The sequence below is a fragment of the Capricornis sumatraensis genome, chromosome 2, assembly GCF_032405125.1.
Source record: "Capricornis sumatraensis isolate serow.1 chromosome 2, serow.2, whole genome shotgun sequence".
Classification (NCBI taxonomy): Eukaryota; Metazoa; Chordata; class Mammalia; order Artiodactyla; family Bovidae; genus Capricornis; species Capricornis sumatraensis.
This window is the reverse complement of record NC_091070.1, coordinates 174788993-174810051: the sequence shown is the minus strand read 5'-3', so window position 1 is coordinate 174810051 and position 21059 is coordinate 174788993. Positions and strand designations below refer to the sequence as shown.

Here is a 21059-nt window from a genome sequence, read left to right as displayed (position 1 = left end):
CTGCATTCCAAAGCTCCTTGGTGGTTTTGGAATAAAAAACATTTGGGCTTGATTTGCTCAATACCATTTACCAACTGTGGGTCTTAAAGCAAGTTGCTTACCCAGCAAAGAAAAAAAATAAAAAGATAAATGTCTCCTGCCTTGAAAAGTTCATGTGAAGATTATAAAACACGTAATATATGTAAAACTTAGGGCTTAAACTTGTGATTTTCTGATTCTAAATCAATTTTCTGATTCTAAATCTCATGTCCCCTTCAGTTTACTACAACTTCATTTCTTCATTCACTCATTCCACAATCATTCATTGAGTGGCTGCTATGGGCCAGGAAGACTTATAGACAAATATGGTAAGGTCTCTGCTCTTTCGCAGTTTACAGTGAATCAGACAAATAAGTGGATATTAACAAGAGGGAGGCCTTTTAATTTAGCAGTTCATTACATAGGCTATAAACCTAGACAAATCTGGATTTGAGGGTCAGCTCCACTTCTCATTAACTTTGTGACCCTGGTAAAGTTACTTAACATCTCCAAACCAATTTCCTCATCTGAAAAAAGAGATAACACTATCCCCTTGTAGAGTTATTGACAGAAGAAAATGAGATTATGTCTATGGAATGCTTAGCTCAGTTCCTATTGTGAAGTAAGCGTTTGTCTACTGTGGGTAATCATCCTTATTGTCATAATAAATATTATGACAACTGTAAATATAACTGTGCAGAATTAAATGAAAAGGGTATGTGCATGCCTATGGAGTATAGAAGCAGGGCATTTAAGTCAGTCTCCAGGATTAGAAAAGCTCTGTCTTCTAAAATGGGCTTCCCAGGCTGCACAGTGGTAAAAAATAAACCCCCCTGGTCAGTGCAGGAGACATGAGACAAGGGTTCGATCGCTAGGTCGGGAAGATTGCCTGGAGAAGGGCATGGCAACCCACTTTAGTATTCTTCCTCCCTTCCCCGCGAGGCGGATCTCCATGGTCTCCCACCGGCCACCCTGGAGTCCAGCGACGGTGTGACGGTCAAGTGTGTCCAGCAGCGCCATGAGCGGCTCATGCCCACCCGACCATAAAGCGGCTGAGGTCTGAGACGCAGCGGATGCCACGACGGAACCATCAGCGGTGAGCGTCGCTGTGTCTCCTCCCAGGTGACAGTCACAGACACTGTTAAGGGAGAATGGCGCTGTTTACAGTTACATCCTGCCAATTTCAGAATTCACCAGTGGTTTCTCGCGTTTGTCCACTCGCCTGATCTTCCTGTTTTCTCCCAGGTGGTATCGAAACCCCAGACTTCCCAGCCTTGGAGGGGAAGCCCCGCAGCGCCTGCCCCCGACCACGCCAAGCTATCGCCCTCCCACCCCCACTCACCCAGGCCCCCACGGCTCCCGGGGACGCAGGAGGGCTCCGGATCTCCACAGTCACCCTTCTGTCTGGCTCCTCGTGGGGTCACTTTGCCATATGCAGACTGTCCAGGAGCTGATCTGACCATTCTCTCATGTGGAGGACCACATAAAAAAGGCAATTTTAGTGTATTAATCATAGATTATTACAAACTATAAACTCAAGGGCAAGAAGTTTATTACAATGTATCTTTATGAAAACCAAAGGGTGTACAGTGTTCACACACTGTGACAATAGTGTAAAAACTACATTGTGAGCTCTGATTATTTCTTTTCTGTACCACAGAAGCATATTGTATAAAAACTGTCGGAAAACTGATGTGAAGGATTACTGCCTTATTTGTCTGTAAAAATGCAGCTCGGTCACATGACTGCTTCCTGGAGCTTGGGAATAGTTTATCCTGTATTCTTGGTTGAATTCTCCCTCTATTTAAGATGTATTCATAGAATTGAAGTGTCGATGTAATAGCTCTCTCCTCTTGCCTGCAGGCCAGTTGTAATAAGTCTAGGATGTGATGGAAAAACAACAAAAACCACCTGTCAGTGCAGGAGACATGAGACAAGGGTTCCATCTCAAGGTTGGGAAGATGCCCTGGAGAAGGGCATGGCAACACACTTCAGTATTCTTGCCTGGAGAATCCCATGGATGGGGGAGCCTGGCAGGCTACAGACCATGGGGTCAAAAAGAGTCTGACGTGACTGAAGCGACTTAGCACACACCTCCTCTAAAATAGGGGCTTCCTTTGTGGCTCAGCTGGTAAAGAATGCCCCCACCAATGAAGGAGACCTGGGTTGGGAAGATCCCCTGGAGAAGGGAAAGGCTACCCACTCCAGTATTCTGGCCTGGAGAATTCCATGGACTGTATATAGTCCATGGGGTCACAAAGAATCGGACACGACTGAGTGACTTTCACTTTCACTTTCCCCTAAAATAGGAGAAGTTTCTGGAGAGGTTTGCAATATGGAGCTCACACTTCTAGATGTGTAATTCTGCGAGTTATTCTAGGCACTACAGGTTGATTTCTACAACTAATGGTAGGGATGCTGGGGAGGAATGGAAAATGAGTGGTAAACGTGGCCAAATCCAAGATTTTTAGGATTAAACTAAGGAATCTGAAGCCTCTTAATCTGGGTGAGAGAGTGCTAGATGGAAAAAATGCCCGAATTCCATATTATAGGATCACTGTGAACACACTAAGGTTCAGTAGGGCTCTTTTTCTTCTCTATGATTATAAAGGGGGGGGGGGTGGGGCAGATAAAAGCAGGTTAGAATAAAAGAATCCCAATTGCATTGTATTATGCTGCTGCTGCTGCTAAGTTGCTTCAGTCGTGTCCGACTCCGTGCAACCCCATAGACAGCAGCCCACCAGGCTCCCCCGTCCCTGGGATTCTCCAGGCAAGAACACTGGAGTGGGTTGCCATTTCCTTCTCCAATGCATGAAAGTGAAAAGTGAAAGTGAAGTTGCTCAGTCGTGTCCGACTCTTAGTGACCCCATGGACTGCAGCCTACCAGGCTTCTCCATCCATGGGATTTTCCAGGCAAGAGTACTGGAGTGGGGTGCCATTGCCTTCTCCCTTGTATTATGCTAGAAGTTTTAAAAGTGTCAAAACAAATTTTCTAATTTTGACTGTAGTCAAACACTTTCCCGCTAAGCAAAGAGAACTCAGTAACAACAGTTTTATTTGTTTTATAAATAGTTTAGTAAAAAAGAATAATATTTGTGGATTGTACTAGCTGAAAAATGTTGGCCTAGTAAAATTTTACCAATGTATGTGAGTTTTCTAAACCTGAAGAGACAGAAGGAACCAGATGAAATTAATGTTGCCCCTTTCCAGAGAAAGCCTCCTAAATTGTACGCGCTATGTTGAATGGAATCCTTCAACAGTTTGCTATAGAACAGTCAAAATTCTTGTCACTTCTACAGGGATTTTCACAGTATTTCTCTAGAAACTCAAGCTCTTAAGAATGGCAGTCAATTAATGAATCAACAAAGATATTTCAGGAAACCTTTAATCACTATAATTATGTGACCCAGACAGTTTCCATGATCATTGACCATTCTCAGTCAATCTGTTCTTTTTGTGTGTGACATTTTCAGTGAAGTAACCTGAAAATATTTTGTGTGTTAGTTGTTCAGTCGTGTCGTGTCCGACTCTTTGCAATCCCATGGACTGTGGCCTGACAGGCTCCTCTGTCCATGGAATTTTCCAGGCAAGACTACTGCAGAGGGTAGCCATTTCCTTCTCCAGGAGGTCTTTCTGACCCAAGGACTGAATACAGGTCTGCTCCACTGCAGGCAGATTCTTTACCATCTGAGCCACCAGTAGGCTAATAAGAGACAATGAATGTGAAAGAGATTATTACAACATTAAAAAGTCCAACTTCTACTAATTTCTAGGGGTAGGACTGGGGAAAGTTTTCTAATTGTTTAAAGTATAGTCTGTACAACTGAAAGATGGGGATAAAAAAATACCAAACTGATAAACTTGTGCTAATTAAATTAGATAATAAAGTAATTCTCAAGTGCTTGCAGGAGAAGGCAATGGCACCCCACTCCAGTACTCTTGCCTGGAGAATCCCATGGATGGAGTAGCCTGGTGGGCTGCTGCAGTCCATGGGGTCGCTAGGAGTCGGACATGACTGAGCAACTTCACTTTCACTTTTCACTTTCATGCACTGGAGAAGGAAACGGCAACCCACTCCAGTGTTCTTGCCTGGAGAATCCCCAGGATGGGGGAGCCTGGTGAGCTGCCGTCTATGGGGTCGCACAGAGTCAGACACGACTGAAGAGACTTAGAAGCAGCAGCAGCAAGTGCTTGCATGTAGTAGGCATTCAATAAGTATGTCCTTTTGTGGATCTTTTCAGCTTCCTCTCCATTAGTCTGACTGCCGTTCCAACTCCTCTCCTCAATAAGTGACATGAACACATACACACAGGACTTAAAAGATACAACTTTACTGTCATAATGTTTCTAAGGATGATTTAGATGTTAACAATGAACCCCCATCTTTTGTTATTAATACCCCAATTTTGAAAAACTTTTTCTATGTGTTCTAGGTGGGAGAGAAATCCTAGCACTTATTTCTCACTATCAGGTCCTACTTCAAGTTGCTGCAGTTGCCTGATCCTTCTTCTAATAACCTCTTTATTTGGCCAGGAGGCAAAGAAACCAAGCTAAAGCAGTCAGGTTTGCTCCTAGGACACAAAGAGCAACAGAAACTGTTTTGCAGTAGGATCTTGGCCTGATGCTCAGCATCTAGAACAGCCTCTGTCCTTCCTATCTTCCAAATCTGCCAGCTTTCTATGGATACTGTGAGCCCCCAGTATCCTTTTTTACACATGCCCTTTGTGTTTAGTGTTAGACTTTATTGTTTGCGACCAAATATCAAGTAGAGGGAGAAGACTAGAGCTCTGAAGTCAGAGGGTATTCTCATGCTTCCTGAAATTGACCTACAGCACGATTTAATAAGAAATAGATGCGAGAGGAAAAAAAATCAAGACATCCCCTAATATTTTTTATAGAACAAAATTGAAGAAGAAATTTACCTTGTGGATCCAGGCAAATCCTTAATCTATACTTGAGGAAATTATTACCATTAAATGAATTGAAAAATATGCCACCCAGAATGTTGGTCATTAGTACATCCAATGGTTTATACAGATAGTTGCCAGATTAGCATCAAACCCAGACTGCATTTCACCCTTTATGGAAAAATCAAGAAAAAAATTTCTTTTTTCCTTTTCTTGTTGCCTCTCTGTGGTGTTGATGGAGTATTTGTGAGCTTTCAGAAACTTATATACCTACCTCTGTCCCACTAGAAACCTCAAGCTATACCCAACTCACTTCTGGACAATTCTCTAAGTCTAAATCCTTAATTGTAATTTAACAAAACTCACAATGTCTTTGAAGATGAAGTGGGGTCCTGAAACATTATGTCACATATAACCGTTTCTTGTATTTGCTAAATAAGTAAATAAATAGCAAATAAAAAGGAGGGAGAGAGGAAAAAATTTGTTGAAACAGGGCTTCATAGTCACTGAAATACTGTATTGCTATAAAAGCAAAATTAAGGCTTCCCTGGTGGCTCAGTGGTGGAGAAACAACCCGCCAATGTGGGAGACATGGGTTCAATGCCTGATCACAGAAGAGAAGATCCCACATGACGTGGAGTGGCTAAGCCTGTGCGCCACAACTATTAAGTCTGAGCTTTGGAGCCCGAGAGCTGCAACTTCTGAGCCCATGTGCCCTAGAGCCTGTGTTCTGCAACAGGAGAAGCCATCACAGTGAGAAGCCGCACACTGCAACTAGAGAGGAGTCCCTGCTCGCCACAGCTAGAGAAAAGCCCGTGCAACAACAGAGACCCAGGACAACCAGAAATAAAGTTAATCTAAACATTATTTTAAATAGCAAAATTAGACCACTTCATGCAGCCTGTAAATATAAACCTATTAACCAAAAGCTATGGGGAAAAGTACATGGAACCTGGCCAGTAAGCTGCAAGAGTATATCCAAGGTTAGTTCCTTAGAAACAGAGCCTGAATTGGAGATTCTGACACAGGCAGGAAGTCGAAATGAAAGATACAGAGAGTCCTGGCTTCGTCTTCCACAGGGTCACCTCCACTCTTGGCATCACCAGCAATTTATATGAGCCAAGAAATCCACCTTCCCCTCCCCTTTTTCCCCCTTAAACTAGCTTGCTTTAGCTTGGTCTGGATCTTCTTCAGGGATGATGAGTCTTATAACATCCTACTATTTCACAAGCAAACTTTGCTTATTTCCCTTTCTCTCTGGCTATTCCAATTCACATCTCAGAACAAAAAAATAGCCCCCATTAGATAGAACGTAATTCTAAATCTGCCCATTACTAGCTCGGAGTAGTCACTTCCACCTTAAGGAGGTTGAGGTGAGGTTGAGGTGAAGTCGCTCAGTCGTGTCCGACTCTGCGACCCCGTGGACTGTAACCTACTAGGCTTCTCCATCCATGCGATTCTCCAGGCAAGAATACTGGAGTGGGTTGTCATTTCCTTCTCCAGGGGATCTTCCCGACCCAGGGATCGAAGCCAGGTCTCCCGTATTGGAGGCAGACGCTTTAACCTCTGAGCCACCAATTCTTTTCCACCTTAAGGAACTAGATGGCAAGTCATTTGTGGACAGATAGCCATTTCCTTACCAGAGGTCCAGAGAGGAAGATGGGACCTTATTTCCTGTCAGAGTCACAGGACAAGGATTAGAGAAGTCGCAGAAGGTCTTGCAAAGTCTATCTCCAAAACACTCTGTGTGAATATATCCAATTCTCCATTCCAACCTCAGCTGTCATCATTCCCCATCAGGACAGTTTCAATACCTTCTACTTGGTCTCCCTACTTTCACTCTGGCCCTTCTGCAACCCAGTCCTCACACAGCTTCGAGAAGAATCTTTTAAAGACATAAATCCAATAATGTCACTCCCTTTGCTTCAGATCTTCCAGTGTTTTCTTAAAATAGTATCAAAACTCATCTGCAGGGCCTCACACAATCTGGCCCCCAACACTGTCTCTACCTCAATTCACAGACTCTTACTCTCTCCACACCCCTCTCACTTCAGCCACACAGGACTTCCTTCTACCCCTTGAACTTACCAAGTATTCCTCCTGGAGATCACTCATACCTGGTTCTTTCCTTTCCCTCAGATATCAGCTTAAATATTACCTCTCATTTAAGAGGCACCTTTCTCCAATGTTTCCATCTACGAAAGTTTCCCAGGCTTCCTCTATCACATCACATTGCTTTATTTTCTTAACAGTATTTACCACAATCTGACTTCTCATCTAATTTATTGACATTCTCCTTCCCGTAGAATGCATGTTTGCTGAGACAAGGAAGCTAGTCTGCTTATTTCATTGCTATATTTACAGCACCTATAGCTGTGTCTGACATATAGTAGGTACTCAGTAAACAATCACTGAACATAAGAATAGGTAAATAAATTCTGAATGGTCCCAACTTTTTTTCCTATATTCATAATTGATAAAGAAAAATAACATTGCTGCTTTGAGTCACAACCTCAAGTTTCTCCAGGAAATCATTCAGTAAACAACATATTCCTTAAAGACAAGGACCATGTCATTGCTGTATCAGGTTGTAGTACACTGTCTTGCACACAACTGATAGTAAGTGTCACTTAAATGAATTAATACATCATGGCTTCTGTCCCTGACATTGTCAAGATAATTTCACGTTATTTTACTGTTTATTTACACAGATTTAGTAGAACTCCTTGATACTTAATTGAGAAGTATAGTGTCATATAACTTTAAAAATAAAGTGAAGTTGCTCAGCTGTATCTGATTCTTTGTGACCCCATGGACTGTAGCCTGCCAGGCTCCTCCATCCATGGGATTTTCCAGGCAAGGATACTGGAGTGAGTTAACATTTCCTTCTCCATTAAAAATAAAAGATATCTCTAATTAAATTTAGTATTGTTCCACACAAACCAAGAACTAGAATTAGCAACACTTAATTCAAGCAATATGCGTGTGTACATGCATGCTTTGTTGCTTCAGTTGTTTCTGACTCTTGGCAACCCTATAGACTGTAGCCTGCCAGGCTTCTCTGTCCATGGGATTCTCCAGGCAAGCATACTGGAGTGGTTTGCCATGCCCTCCTCCAGGGGATCTTCCCCACCCAGGGAACGAACCTGTGTGCCCTGCAGCTCCTACATTATAGGCAGATTCTTTTACTGATAAGCTACGGGGAAGCCCAGTTGTTAAGCGATTATTAAGTGTGATATGGTGTTAAAGTGTTTTACATATATTATTAGTACTATGTTTGACCATAAACAAGAAAGGAAGAAAGAGAGGGAAGGAGGCAGGAGGGAGAGAAAGAGAAAGAACCTCTAAGAAAATTCTTTGTGCCTCTTGCTGCTGCTGCTGCTGCTAAGTCGCTTCAGTTGTGTCCGACTCTGTGCGACCCCACAGACGGCAGCCCACCAGGCTCCCCCATCCCTGGGATTCTCCAGGCAAGAACACTGGAGGGGGTTGCCATTTCCTTCTCCAATGCATGAAAGTGAAAAGTGAAAGTGAAGTCGCTCAGTCGTGTCCGACTCCTAGCAACCCCATGGACTGCAGCCCACCAGGCTCCTCCGTCCATGGGATTTTCCAGGCAAGAGTACTGGAGTGGGGTGCCATTGCCTTCTCCATTGTGCCCCTTAAAAAGCAATAAATTTCCAATAAGTAAAGGTATTCAAACAAAATGGAAAATTTCACCAAGAATATTCTAGAAATAGATTAAACATTAGATGAGTTATTTTACTAAATGACCTTTTATAAATCAAGAGGTTTTATAAGGTCAACCCTCTTCTTTTACAAATATGGAACAGAAGTACAGACAAGCAATACAACTTGCCCAAGATGAAATGCAAATTCCTATTTCTAATCTTCAAGGCAATCTACCAGTGCACTCCTTCCTTCCTTACTCCTCAGTACTTGACTCATAATATTTCTTGACATTCTCAAACATACTTCAACAAAAACATATTTGCTTACCATTCCTAGCACACCTGGCTCAATTTTTCCCTATGCGCTTCTGAACAGACTTCCACTACCACTGTCAATTCTATGCCAAGCTTTGTCTCTCCTTTTAAAGCAACACTTAAGGAAAAAAAAATTTTTTTTAAAATTAATGTCTCTACATTTCCATCTGATCTCAGTACTCAAGGGCTCTGATACCTCTTCTAATTCATAAGGCAGTCTGAGTAATCTTCTTAATACACAAAGCAGATCATTATCACTCCCTCACTCAAAGCTAGTTGTTTTCCAAGATACTTAAGATAAAAATCTATAAACTCCGAAACAAAAATGACAAGGTTCTGCATGGTCTGGCCTTGCCTCCCTTCCTAGTTTTACCTTAAAGCTACTGTTCCTTTTACTCGTGCTAATGTACCTCTCTGGCACTCTTTAAGTTCCTCAAATGCTTCCAGCTCTTTCCTACACTGATAGTTTCACACGTTGTTCTTTCTTCCTTAACGTACCAACTTCCAAGATTCACCATAAATGATGTTTTCTTAGGGAGATCCTCTTTAAGCACCCCCACATTCACCAATGCATCAAAAGAAGGTCCTCCTTGACACTTTGCCAAAGCACCTTTTTCTTGCCTTTATAACACATCCATTGTTTTAATGTGGGCTTCCCAGGTGACACAGTGGTAAAGAACCTGCCTGCCAGTGCAGGTGACATAAAAGACACAGGTTCGATCCCTGGTTTGGGAAGATCCCCTGGAGAAGGAAATGGCAACCTACTCCAGTATTCTTGCCTAGAAAATTCCATGGGCAGAAGAGCCTAGAGGACTACAGTCCACAGAGTCGCAAAGAGTTAGACACAACTGAAGCGACTTCATACACACACACATTGTTTTCATGATGTATGTAGGGGGATGCCAGAAGCTGCCCTGCTCTTCCCTGTTCAGGTGGGCAGAGCAAGTCACATTGGAGCAGGTATCACAGAAATAAGAAACATTCAGTGTGGTAAATGTTGACTGAGTTGGTTTTCATAGTGGAAAGTTGTGTGGTACAACAAAGGAAATCCATACAACACCCTCGGTATAAATTGCTGGTTACCTGGGAAGAAGTAGACCATCATAGTTATCATATTTTCTGGGGGAAAATAAAAAGCAGAGAAATCTAACCTCCTCTCCCAACATCTGAAGCCAAGAAACTTAGTAGAGAGCAACTTTGGCTGCATTCAGTAGCGGGAAAAGACATGGAATGTCTTAAAAGAAAACTTACTGGCAGAGAAAGACAAACTTGCGAGAAAGTCATCTGAGTACAACCCAGAGCCTAAGGACCCCAGAAGGAGGTTCCAGGCAGTACGTGGCCAGAGGCCAGCCGCTCTCTGGGTCCTTACATTCTAGTACAGTGGCTGTGCTTCAGAAAATTGCTGCTGAGCTTCATGGCTGAAGTTAGAGGGTGTGAATGAATGGGACTCCTAACAATGGCGCCCAAGCACAGACCCATTGCAGCCTGGGCAGGGACATGCTCCATGAGGACTTCACAGTGGCCGTGGACCAGCACTGCCCTTCAGCCCAGACAAGATCAACCTGCAGCAGCTGCACCATGTGGCAGTGAAAGCAACTAGGGTGATGACCAGATCACCCTGGTCATCTGATTGACCAGGTGGTAACCAGCTACATCTGGTTACAAACGTAACCAGGCTGGTTACATTTATTTACTGGATCAATGGTTTATTTTCTGTGGGTCTACCTTAGTAGATTGAAAGTTTCATGGAAGAAGCTAGCATGTCTGTTTGGCTTATGCTCAGGGCTACCAAGTACAGCACAGATGGCACCCAGCTCCACAAGGACGGTTTTTCACATGGAACATGACATGAAGACTGTCCCTTAGAGCCAGGTAACTGCTCAATGTCTTCAACCTTACCCTAGTCATCACTGTATCACCAGGGAGGCAGACACGAAACAAGCACTCAGTACATATTTACAGAATAATTATATAACAATGCATGATCTATTCTGTTCATTTGTATACATTTCTATGATTCTTCTTAAGACGTTTTTGGGTATTTTCCCCCCACATACCTAATATGGTATGTCTAAAAGGGATGATTTTATCTATTTTGAGCCACAGGAAGTCAGAACGGAAAAGAAGGTTAGAGTGATAAGTGTTTTTATTGTACTCACGAGGAAAGGGAAAACCAGAAAGATAGGATGACTTTAATCCTTTGGTAGAAAAGCCAAGATGAGAACCGCGGGCTCTGTGCCTTTTACTCTCTCTAGCCCCCATCTGCTCTTCAGTAGCTTTCTCTTGTTCTTATGAAACAGAGGCAGAGGTCACTTAATCACTGACTGCTGTTGGTGCCTTTGACTGCCAAGGCACTGGATTAATTAGGGAAATGCGGATGTGTGTGCTCTACTTGACCCAAAGTGGTAGTACGTTATCAGGGAGATTTCGTATGTCAAGACCACAATGAAAGCTCCACTTTATTAGACTGGTGAATTCTTCAAAACACACTGTATTTTTTAGAATCTCTCTTTCAGTATTTTCAGCATTAACAGCATTACTTCTTTTTCCAAATGCTCATGAGTCATACCAACAGCAGCATATTCTCAAGCACAGAAAATAACACACTGAATATTCAGAAAGAGGAACAAAAAGATCAAATCTACTTAAAGGAAATAAAGGATTAGTGAAAAGTATGTTCTTAAAATTATATTTTATTTTTATTAGATCAATAATTGCTTAAAATAGGCAACTTCCCTGGTGACCCTGTGGCTAAGACTCTGTGCTCCCTATCCAGGGGGGGCAGATTCAGGGGACTAGATCCCACATGCAACAACTAAGACCCAGCACAGTCAAATATATATGTATGTATGTATCTATATATATGTGTATGTATATATATTATATATATATATAATGTTTTTTAGAAAACTAAAATATTGCTTAAAATAAATATACTTCCGGCTCCAACTTGGCCATCTGTCTTTGTATTACCAAGATTTATAAAAAGCTTGTTTGGTGTAAAATTTATCCTCTACTTATATGATATGACTCTTGGAGTTCCCTTGTGGCTCAGCTGGTAAAGAATCTGCCTGCAGTACATGAGACCTGGGTTTGATCCCTGAGTTGAGAAGATCCCCTGGAGAAGGGAAAGGCTACCCACTACAGTATTCCAGCCTGGAGAATTCTATGGACTGTATAATCCATGGGGTCACAAAGAGTTGGACATGACTGAGAGACTTTCACTTCACTATATGATATGCTGCTGCTGCTGCTGCTAAGTTGCTTCAGTCGTGTCTGACTCTGTGCGACCCCACAGACGGCAGCCCACCAGGCTCCCCCGTCCCTGGGATTCTCCAGGCAAGAACACTGGAGTGGGTTGCCATTTCCTTCTCCAATGCATGAAGGTGAAAAGTGAAAGTGAAGTCGCTCAGTAAGTGTCCGACTCTTCATGACCCCATGGACTGCAGCCCACCAGGCTGCTCCGTCCATGGGATTCTCCAGGCAAGAACACTGGAGGGGGTTGCCATTTCCTTCTCCAATGCATGAAGGTGAAAAGTGAAAGTGAAGTCGCTCAGTAAGTGTCCGACTCTTCATGACCCCATGGACTGCAGCCCACCAGGCTGCTCCGTCCATGGGATTCTCCAGGCAAGAGTACTGGACTGGTTGCCATTGCCTTCTTCATCACTATATGATATGACTCTTACCTAAATTAGCACCTAATTTCCTTCCAACAGAATTAAAGTGAGGAAAATCAAGCCTCCTCTTCTATCTCTGCCACCATCTTTCATTTTTAGGTTTAGAGTCCTCAAACACCTATCATAAAAATCAGCAATGGTAAAATAAAACACTGATTTTGAATAGGTAACCAGACCAGCTGCTGAAATGTTCTCCTTGTAAATGATGACCAAGAGAATTCTAGGAGGGCTACTGGATGGGAAAATTACACTTTGTGTTATTTGCAGACTACAAATAATATTAATGCCTTGTCAGGACCTAGACTAACTGTGAGGCAGTTTACAACTGTGTGTTTCTCATGCTTTGATCTGATTTAAGGTTCATGTAAACTCAGTTCTGGACTGTGAGTCAGTGGTGGAGAATCTGTGCAGCCCCAACACTCTGGATCACCTGTGAAGAGATGAGGACCACCAAGGCACAGGCTCTAGCCTTAAGAGGTCTGCAGAATGATTTGACCTAGGACAGCAACTAAACGCACAATTAATTCGACTCATTTACATGAGGAGAGGTCTGAGCACATGGAGTCCCTGACTGGAAAAACAAGAGACATATTCTAGACAGAGGTCTTCAGAGCACGAGGTGGTGGGTACTCCTCCAAGTTCAAGGGAAGGGGAGGTGGGATCCAGCATGTCTTAGCTTTAGAGAGTTAACTGGTAGTTGTGAGGGGGAAAGCATCCCAGAACTGAGAGAATGGTGATGGTGATGGGGGCAGGGAGGAGGGATGAATTACAATACCTTGCCAAGATTTACAAATATTTATCTTACAATATTTATTTGCCTGCTTTCTTAATTTTTTTTTTTCTGAAAAGTTACATTCTCCACCACATTTCCCCACCAGTTAATTATAACTAATCAAGCTGTGAAACATCATGTCTCTCTTTCCTCCAGTTTCCTGGGAGAAAGTTCTATCTGAAGATAAGAAGTCAACACGGTCATCTATAAAACATCACAGTAGTATTCTTAATATGGAAGAAATAGTCTCAACTATTTTCACATACATTTATTTTGCTTTTTATTACAATCTGTGAAATAAGTTCAGTTGGTGTTTTTATTCCTCTTTTACAGGAAAAAAAGAAAAGTGCTCACAAAGATATCACGCAAGCTGTTTAAGGTCACACAGTGGATTGTGTTATGTCACTGGAACAAGAACCTGTCTTCTGATTTATGTGCTCAGATATTTACTCAATAGGCTTGTGGTGGACATACCTTGTATGGCTGGTCATCATGGTAGTTCCCAGGAAAAGAACAATTTACCGGGTAGTTACTATATCTGCCCTCAGGAGGTCAGTTAATCCAGAATGTTCAGTAAAGTGTGACTCAGATCAAGACACTGGATCCGCAAGGTAAGTGTTGTGGAACCAAAGAGCTGCAGCCCCCAACCAAGCCTAAAGAGGCCCAAGGAAGGTTCCTCTAACAAAGTCACTGCCAACTTGGGACCTTAGCCAATCCAAGACAGTGACTGCTCGGCAGCTGTCCTGAATGGCTGAGGGGTGAGGTGTAAAGTTGGAAAGTGGAGACAAAAGTGTTCCAAATAAAGGGAGCAGAGTCACTACTCCACACTGTTATTTCCATGTGTGTGTGTACGTGTGCACACATGCGTGAGTATGCATCCCTCTCATTTAAAAAAGTTACACACTGTCCAGTTGTCATTTCTGTTTAAGAATGAATTACTATGTTTACCATAAAATGCTGACATACACTCAGGAGACAAGATATAAGAGGAACCCCAAGAAAAATAACGTCCCTTCTTGGGTTACCCTCATTAATCTCTGAAAATTAGAATTTTTCTAGGGAAAAGAAGGACTTAAGAGGCCATCTAATAATTCTCAAGAAGCAAGGCAGGAATTGAAATACAAACCACTTACTTACTTCTATGATAAGGAATTGAGGGAAAAGAGGGGTTCAGAATATGACATGCTATAGTTGTAGATTCCAAGAGTTGCCAAGTGTGAAAGAGGTGCATGTAGAACCCGGGTGGACTATAAACGTGCTACCCGTATGTGAGGAGTTTGAAGGAGAACTTCTCTCCCTGCTTTCTAGCTCTGCAAGGCAAGGACTGAAAATCGAACATGACACCCAGTACCTCTCACTACCGCCTCTCAGCTCCCCCAGACAAATCATCGATCATCCTCTGTTACAAATGCCTGTAGTGCATATTCCTGAGTGTAATTCCCAGAAAAATGATCCTATGGAAACTTTCATAATTGAGTTATTGACCTTTACAGCTTTTTCAAAGGAGGAAGTCCAATGAGTCACATGTATGCTACAATTCTAGACCATCTGAATGTCTTCAAATAAGATGGCTTAAGAATTTGTTTAATTCCTGGCTCTCTTTAACAAACTCAAGATACAAAAACCTACATTTTAAGCCCTGATTTATCTCATTAATCTTCAAGTTATGTTTGCTTCTGGATATATCACTTAGATAACCTGCCATCTCTTTACGTACAGCGTCCAAAAGCCCAAGTCACTCAGAAGCCCTCACTCTTCACTTCAGTGCAGTCACTCAGTTGTGTTTGATTCTTTGTGACCCCATGGACTGCAGCACGCCAGGCTTCCCTGTCCTTCACCAACTCCTGGAGCTAGCTCAAACTCATGTCCATTGAGTCGGTGATGCCACCCATCTCATCCTCTGTTGTCCCCTTCTCTTCCTGCCTTCAATCTTTCCCAGCATGAGGGTCTTTTCCAATGAGTCAGTTCTCATCAGGTGGCCAAAGTATTGGAGTTTCAGCTTCAGCCTCAGTCCTTCCAATGAATATTCAGGACTGATTTCCTTTAGCATTGATTGGTGGGATCTCCTTGCAGTCCAAGGGACTCTCAAGAGTCTTCTCCAACACCACAGTTCAAAAGTATCAATTCTTTGGCACTGCCCCCTTTCTTTATACTCCAACTCTCACATCCATACATGACTACTAGAAAACCCCATTCTTACAAAAGTACAATTGACCAAGCAGTCTCCTTCTCAAATTTCTCATTCTGGGTCATTAAACCATGATTCTCCCAAATAAGAGAAACTGAGCATAACACATGGAAAAAGACCTTAGATATCTATTAGCTCTACTTTTGCATTTTAAGAGGATATATAATTTCCCCAGTACTATGATTAGCACTAGAACTGCTGGCTTTTAGCTAAGTCAAACAAACAAATCAATACAACAGAAAAAAGATTAAAAATAAACTCAGAGTCAAATATCTTGAATTAGAAATCTGGTTCTAATATTCTTAACAATATTCTAATACTGTTATTTTTATAACACTATAAAACACCATTACTTCTGTAAAATAACCTATTGCATCTATTTTTCACATGTAGTGCATTTAAGGCAAATTTTCTATGTCAAAAAATGTCAGTGATTCCTCAAACTTAAAAAACACTACATCTATGTTGCAAAATATCTCCTTGAGTCAAAGCATTCTCTGCCCACATCTGTGGCTATTGAGCAGGGAATTTGCTGGTTCAAGATTAAAGGCAAAGTTCCTAAGGCTGCTTTTATACAGTTTCCAAGTTGTGGATGAGAAACTCTGTTGCTCATTATCTCTTTTCACAGTGTAGATAGCTTTTCGTCTACTATTTTTAAGATGGCTACAGTATTAGTCACTTACGGCTTTAGTATTGTAGCTGTTGTACCTGTTTGAGGAGTGCCAGATGTACAAAAGTACAAACTGCCGTCAGGGGTTCCTCTGAACAACAGCCTCGGGTTATTCCTGCTACTGGAAACTTGGCTATCATGTCAAACAACTGGACTATTTGGTGATTGTAGTCCATAAAAAATCTAATGATAATAAGTCAAACAGATTGTATTGCTGAGCCAATTGACTGATTTCAACAGAATTTGATGCTTTATATTGACTAAGAAGTGTAGGTCATCTATCAATGGTGACACCACTTCCCACTGTATTTTCACTTAATTTCAGATTTTTTATTGTATAGCTTCTGAAGGAAAAAGTTTAAAAGCTTTTGTTTGCACCAGATAAACCTCTATTTAAACCAGATAAACTGAGCAATGGCTCCTATTTACACAGCAGGAATTTGCAGCAGTTGGGATGTTTTCTTATTATGGTATCTATTCTCTGCTAAGTTTTTCAGCAGTGACAACTGAACATTATTATCATCACATTAGTCCTCCAAGACAAGATACACTCAGAGTCCTTTTAAGTAAGAATTTTGGATAATTAAATTAGTATCCTGTGCCCATTTTTTTTAAAAAAGCTAACAGGGAATCTATATTTTATAATTAGGAAAAACATATTAAAAAAAAAAAAAACCCTCTCACTTCAGCATTAATACACTAAAAATTCAGTTCACTAAATTCTAGTGTTTTCATTCTTATAATTCCGTAACCTATTAAGAGAGCAGTTTTGCCATTTTCTTTCCTTTGAAATAATTCCAACTTTGTACTGCAGATCTTTCTGAAGATATTTGGAGATTTAACTTCAGTGGTACACAAAACAGAAGACAGAGTAATTCCTTTAGCTCAAAAAATACCCATTTTGAAAACCACAAATTCTTCTCTTTGATATGATCACATGTTGAATTTGTTTAATGTTTTTATGAGAACTGACCCAATAAACTTTGATAAAATACTGCAAACCAATAAAGTTTATATGCAAATATTAATTGAAATTAGGATGAATTCCAAATACAAAGTTTCTTAAGAGTGAGTCTGGTCATCCTAGGCTTCAGTTTTCAGAACTGATCAAAAGTCTTCATAAGGCCACTGTGCCCATCATATTAGAAGCATAGTTTTGAAATAAAAAACACACTGCTTATTTTCTCTCCTACTTAAAAAGAAAGCAACTATACATCTGGTTAACTGTATGAGTAAGTATTTTACTCATATGATTTACCTTTTTCCTTGGATATATAGAGCACACATATAAAGAGTGTGATAGAACTCAAATATGTGGGACTCAAATGACTGTTGTGAGAAATTCAAATATTCTGTTTGCCTTTAAAGCTACATTTATAGTAACGTGCTTATTATTTAGAATTCTTTTTTTCTTCTATTTGGCTACCTACACACAGTAGAAGTAAATATGTCTAAAATTGGTGCTGGCTTTGATAAGCCACGGTGATGACATCAGCCTGACTTCTAGCTTCTGGAATGCAGAACTGAGACCTTACAGCGATTTGTGGGCTATGAGGTCCCAACATAACTCTCCTTGTCACCACCTATGATCCATTCCAAGCCAAGGCTCCTGCTCTAAATATACTACACAATGAAACAAGAGTATTCTGGAATATCGGTGTTGTCAAATGCAGGAGTGGTTGGGGTGGCGTGGGGTGAGAGGAGAAAAGGAACTACGGTTCTGTTAAAAAGTACAAAGATTTTTAAATTGTACATGGTGTACTACAATGTTAATGTACTTAATATAACTTAACTGCACACTTAAACTAGTGGGAAATTTCATGTTATGTGTATTTTATCACAATTAAAAAAAGAAAAGCTCCAGAATTCCATGGTCCTGCCATAAAGATTCCAAGCTCCCAATGCAGGAGACACCGGTTGGATCCCTGGTGGCAGAACTAAGATTCCACAAGCCCCAAGATACAGATAAAAACTTAAACAAGAAAAAAAAAAAAAAAAAAAAAAAAAACCCAAACCCTATACGTGCGTGGTTTCTGAAAACTGTGCCATGGATTCCAGGAGTTTTTCACAACTGTCTAATAAATTTCTAGGTCCGATATGTCATCTGTTGTAACCCTGTCACAGTGACCAGGTCGCTCTTGCAGGAATATTTACTGAGCCAGGTTGCTGGGGGCCTAAAAAAGCAACCATTCATCAGGAATTAGTAATAGCTCTTACACCAAATGTCGAGCTAAAAGGACCGCAGAGGAAAACCTGGAAAGTAAGATTAAGAGCGGGTGTTAGACAGGCAGCATATGGAAATATCACTTGCTCCCGGGCTGTGGGCCCCCCGAGGAGCTGGTAAGTGCAGAAACCTCTACGAAGGGCCTTGCCATCAGCCCCGTGCAGTGACCACAAGGACAAGCAAAGGCTGGTACGAGGGAGTTAGTAGGCCTCGGGGCCCACGGGATGACCGTGGGTTCTGGCACTTCCTAGAGGGCGCAGTGCAATTTCAAAGGACGGAGGGCTGGCCGAGGGAGAGACGCCCCTCCACTCTCCTGCCTCGCGTCTGCCTGCTAGCAAAGCGAGCTGCGGCTGCTGCGGGAGGGCGCGCACTAGCTCAGAGGCTGTGCCTGTCGCGAGGGGGGGGGGGGGGGGGCTGCGGGGCGGGGCGCCGGTAAAGTACTGCAGAGTGAAAATCAATCGACCCAACGGGCGAGAGGTATTTGAAATAAGGAGAAAACCCAGAGAACGGGGCTAGAGTTGTCATCGCCATTCTATTCAGCTCCTAGTACTCCTGGGAGAAACCAGTTTCTGCACCAGCAGTGAACTAACACCTGGGTGTCTTTTAACTCTCTCCGATTAGAATGTGAGCACCCCTGGGGTCTCCAGGCGTGCACAGCCAGAGCCTAATACGATGCCTAGCACTTGGAAGATGCTCAGCAAGTAAATGAGGAGCTATGCTCTGAAGCCGAGACCAAGACAGCGCAGGTAGAGCCCTCTCCAAAGTTCTCTGCTTGCAGACACGCCCCTGCAGGTGCTGTCACTTTCCAAAGTCTTCATTGCCCGCCGGCGCGCACGCGCCCACCTCGAACTCCCCAAGCCCAGGAACTACCTACCAGCAACGGCGACCAGCAGACCGACAGCACGCACATGATCCCCATGAGCTGGATGGCCGTCTCTGTCGTGATTCGGCCCCATTGGGCGCTGGACTGCGACGCCGTGGCCTTGGCCCTGCAGCGGGACACCAGGGCCTTAATGGTGGCCAGGTTGCAGGCGAAGGTGACCACCAGCGCCGAGAGCCCCAGGATGGCAAAAGCAGAAGCGAAGAAAACGTTGCCCCAGTTTTGCCGGGAGTTAGTCCCGTTGCCCCCAGGCCCAGTGCTAATGAAGCACCAAGTCCCGGGCCACTGGACAGTATACTGACCTACCCCCAGCACCGGCAACAGGGCGAAGGCGAGCACCGCCAGCCATACGCCTAGCAGCACGGCGCGGGTGACGCTGGTCTTCATGTGGCTTGAGTACCAGTGCGGCGCCCGGGTGGCCAGAGCCCGCTCGACGGCCATGGCGCTGGCAATGAAGAGCGAGGAGAGCCCAAAGACGGTCATGGTCAGGCCGAAGAAGGTGCACAACCTCCCCGACGGGTCGAGCTGCTCCCAGCGCTGGTGGGACAGGTAGAGGACGATGACCACCGGGCTGGTGAGCAGCTGCCCGACCATGTCGGTGAGCGCCAGCCAGCCGATGCACAGCAGGAACGACCTCTTGCGCTTGCCCTCCCGGCGCCTGTAGCTCTTCGACACGAGCGTTATGGCCAGCGCGTTGCCCACGAACCCGGTGATCATCATGGTCATCGAAAAGGCTACGGACACCGAGCCGCAGTCCTCGCTGGGTTCCTGGGGCAGCGTGAGGTTGTTCGGCGCCTCAGCGGCGCGCTCGGCCGCCCAGATGCCCGGGCCGGAGTGGTTGAAGCGCGTACAGAAAGGGGCGCTCGCGTGGTCCCGGGTCGCCTTCATATCGCCTTGGCGGTGAGGGAGGGACGGCACCTTGAGAACAGCGACGAGAGCCGGCAGGCCCGGCGCGGGAGGCGGCGGCTGTCGGTGGCGACCGGGGCTGGGGCTGGGGTCGCGGCTAGGCTGCCCTCCATGATGCGGGGCGCAGCCGCCGCCTCACTTCGCCACTAAGGCGGCGGCGCCGGGGCTCCCGGGCCAAGCAGGCAGCCGCGCCGTCGGCTCCCGGGCGTCCGGAGGTGCCCGGCGGCTGCTATAAGCCCGAGGGGGGCGGGGCGCCCGTGGGCGTGGGCCCAAGTGCAGTGGGAGGAGGATGCAGAAGCAGCCGAGAGCCTCCCTCTCTCTCTTTCCCTCTCTCTCTCTTTCTTGCTGCGGCTTGATCACTGCTTTGGCCGCCTGGGCTCCGAACATCCTTCCGCCCCCGGAAGACTGCTCTCGAAATGCCCCAGCTCCTGCCAGGACCGGCTGCCCAGCCAGGCTGCCCCGCGCCTCCTCAGGTTCTCTGCCAGAGGAGAGTTCGTGGAGAGGCTGGGACTAAAAGGTCTCCCTCGGCTACCCCACCTCAGACAAGTTGCCAAGGTGCCCTGCTTCCTCCTTCTCCACCCACGGAGGCTCGCGCAAGGACCGGATCTTCCTCCTGACGCTCTTTTGTAACCCTGGCAAGTGTATCTTACCTACCTGACCCTGAGCAATCTAGGCAAACCACACTCCTGATGCGTAGATGAGCGTGAACATTTCTCCCTTTCTGCTTTGAGACTCTCGCATGATCTTAAGCAGGCCAGGTTGCTCTGTCCCCAGGGGCGCACTGAAACTGTAAAACCAACAGTGCCGTAAGATTTAAGGGAATAGGTACAGGAAGAC

General features: G+C 44.0%; 1 protein-coding gene across 3 annotated transcripts in view; it reads right to left on the bottom strand.

Annotated features, from left to right (window-relative positions):
- PTGER3 (prostaglandin E receptor 3) overlaps positions 1-20204 on the bottom strand; it is a 43815-nt gene extending 23611 nt beyond the window's left edge. For all 3 annotated transcript variants that reach the window (XM_068963677.1, XM_068963679.1, XM_068963678.1), the window contains exon 1: positions 19311-20204. In XM_068963677.1, the coding sequence (XP_068819778.1) occupies positions 19311-20204 (894 nt within the window). The remainder of the gene's footprint in view (positions 1-19310) is intronic.
- Between the last annotated feature and the right edge of the window lie 855 nt (positions 20205-21059).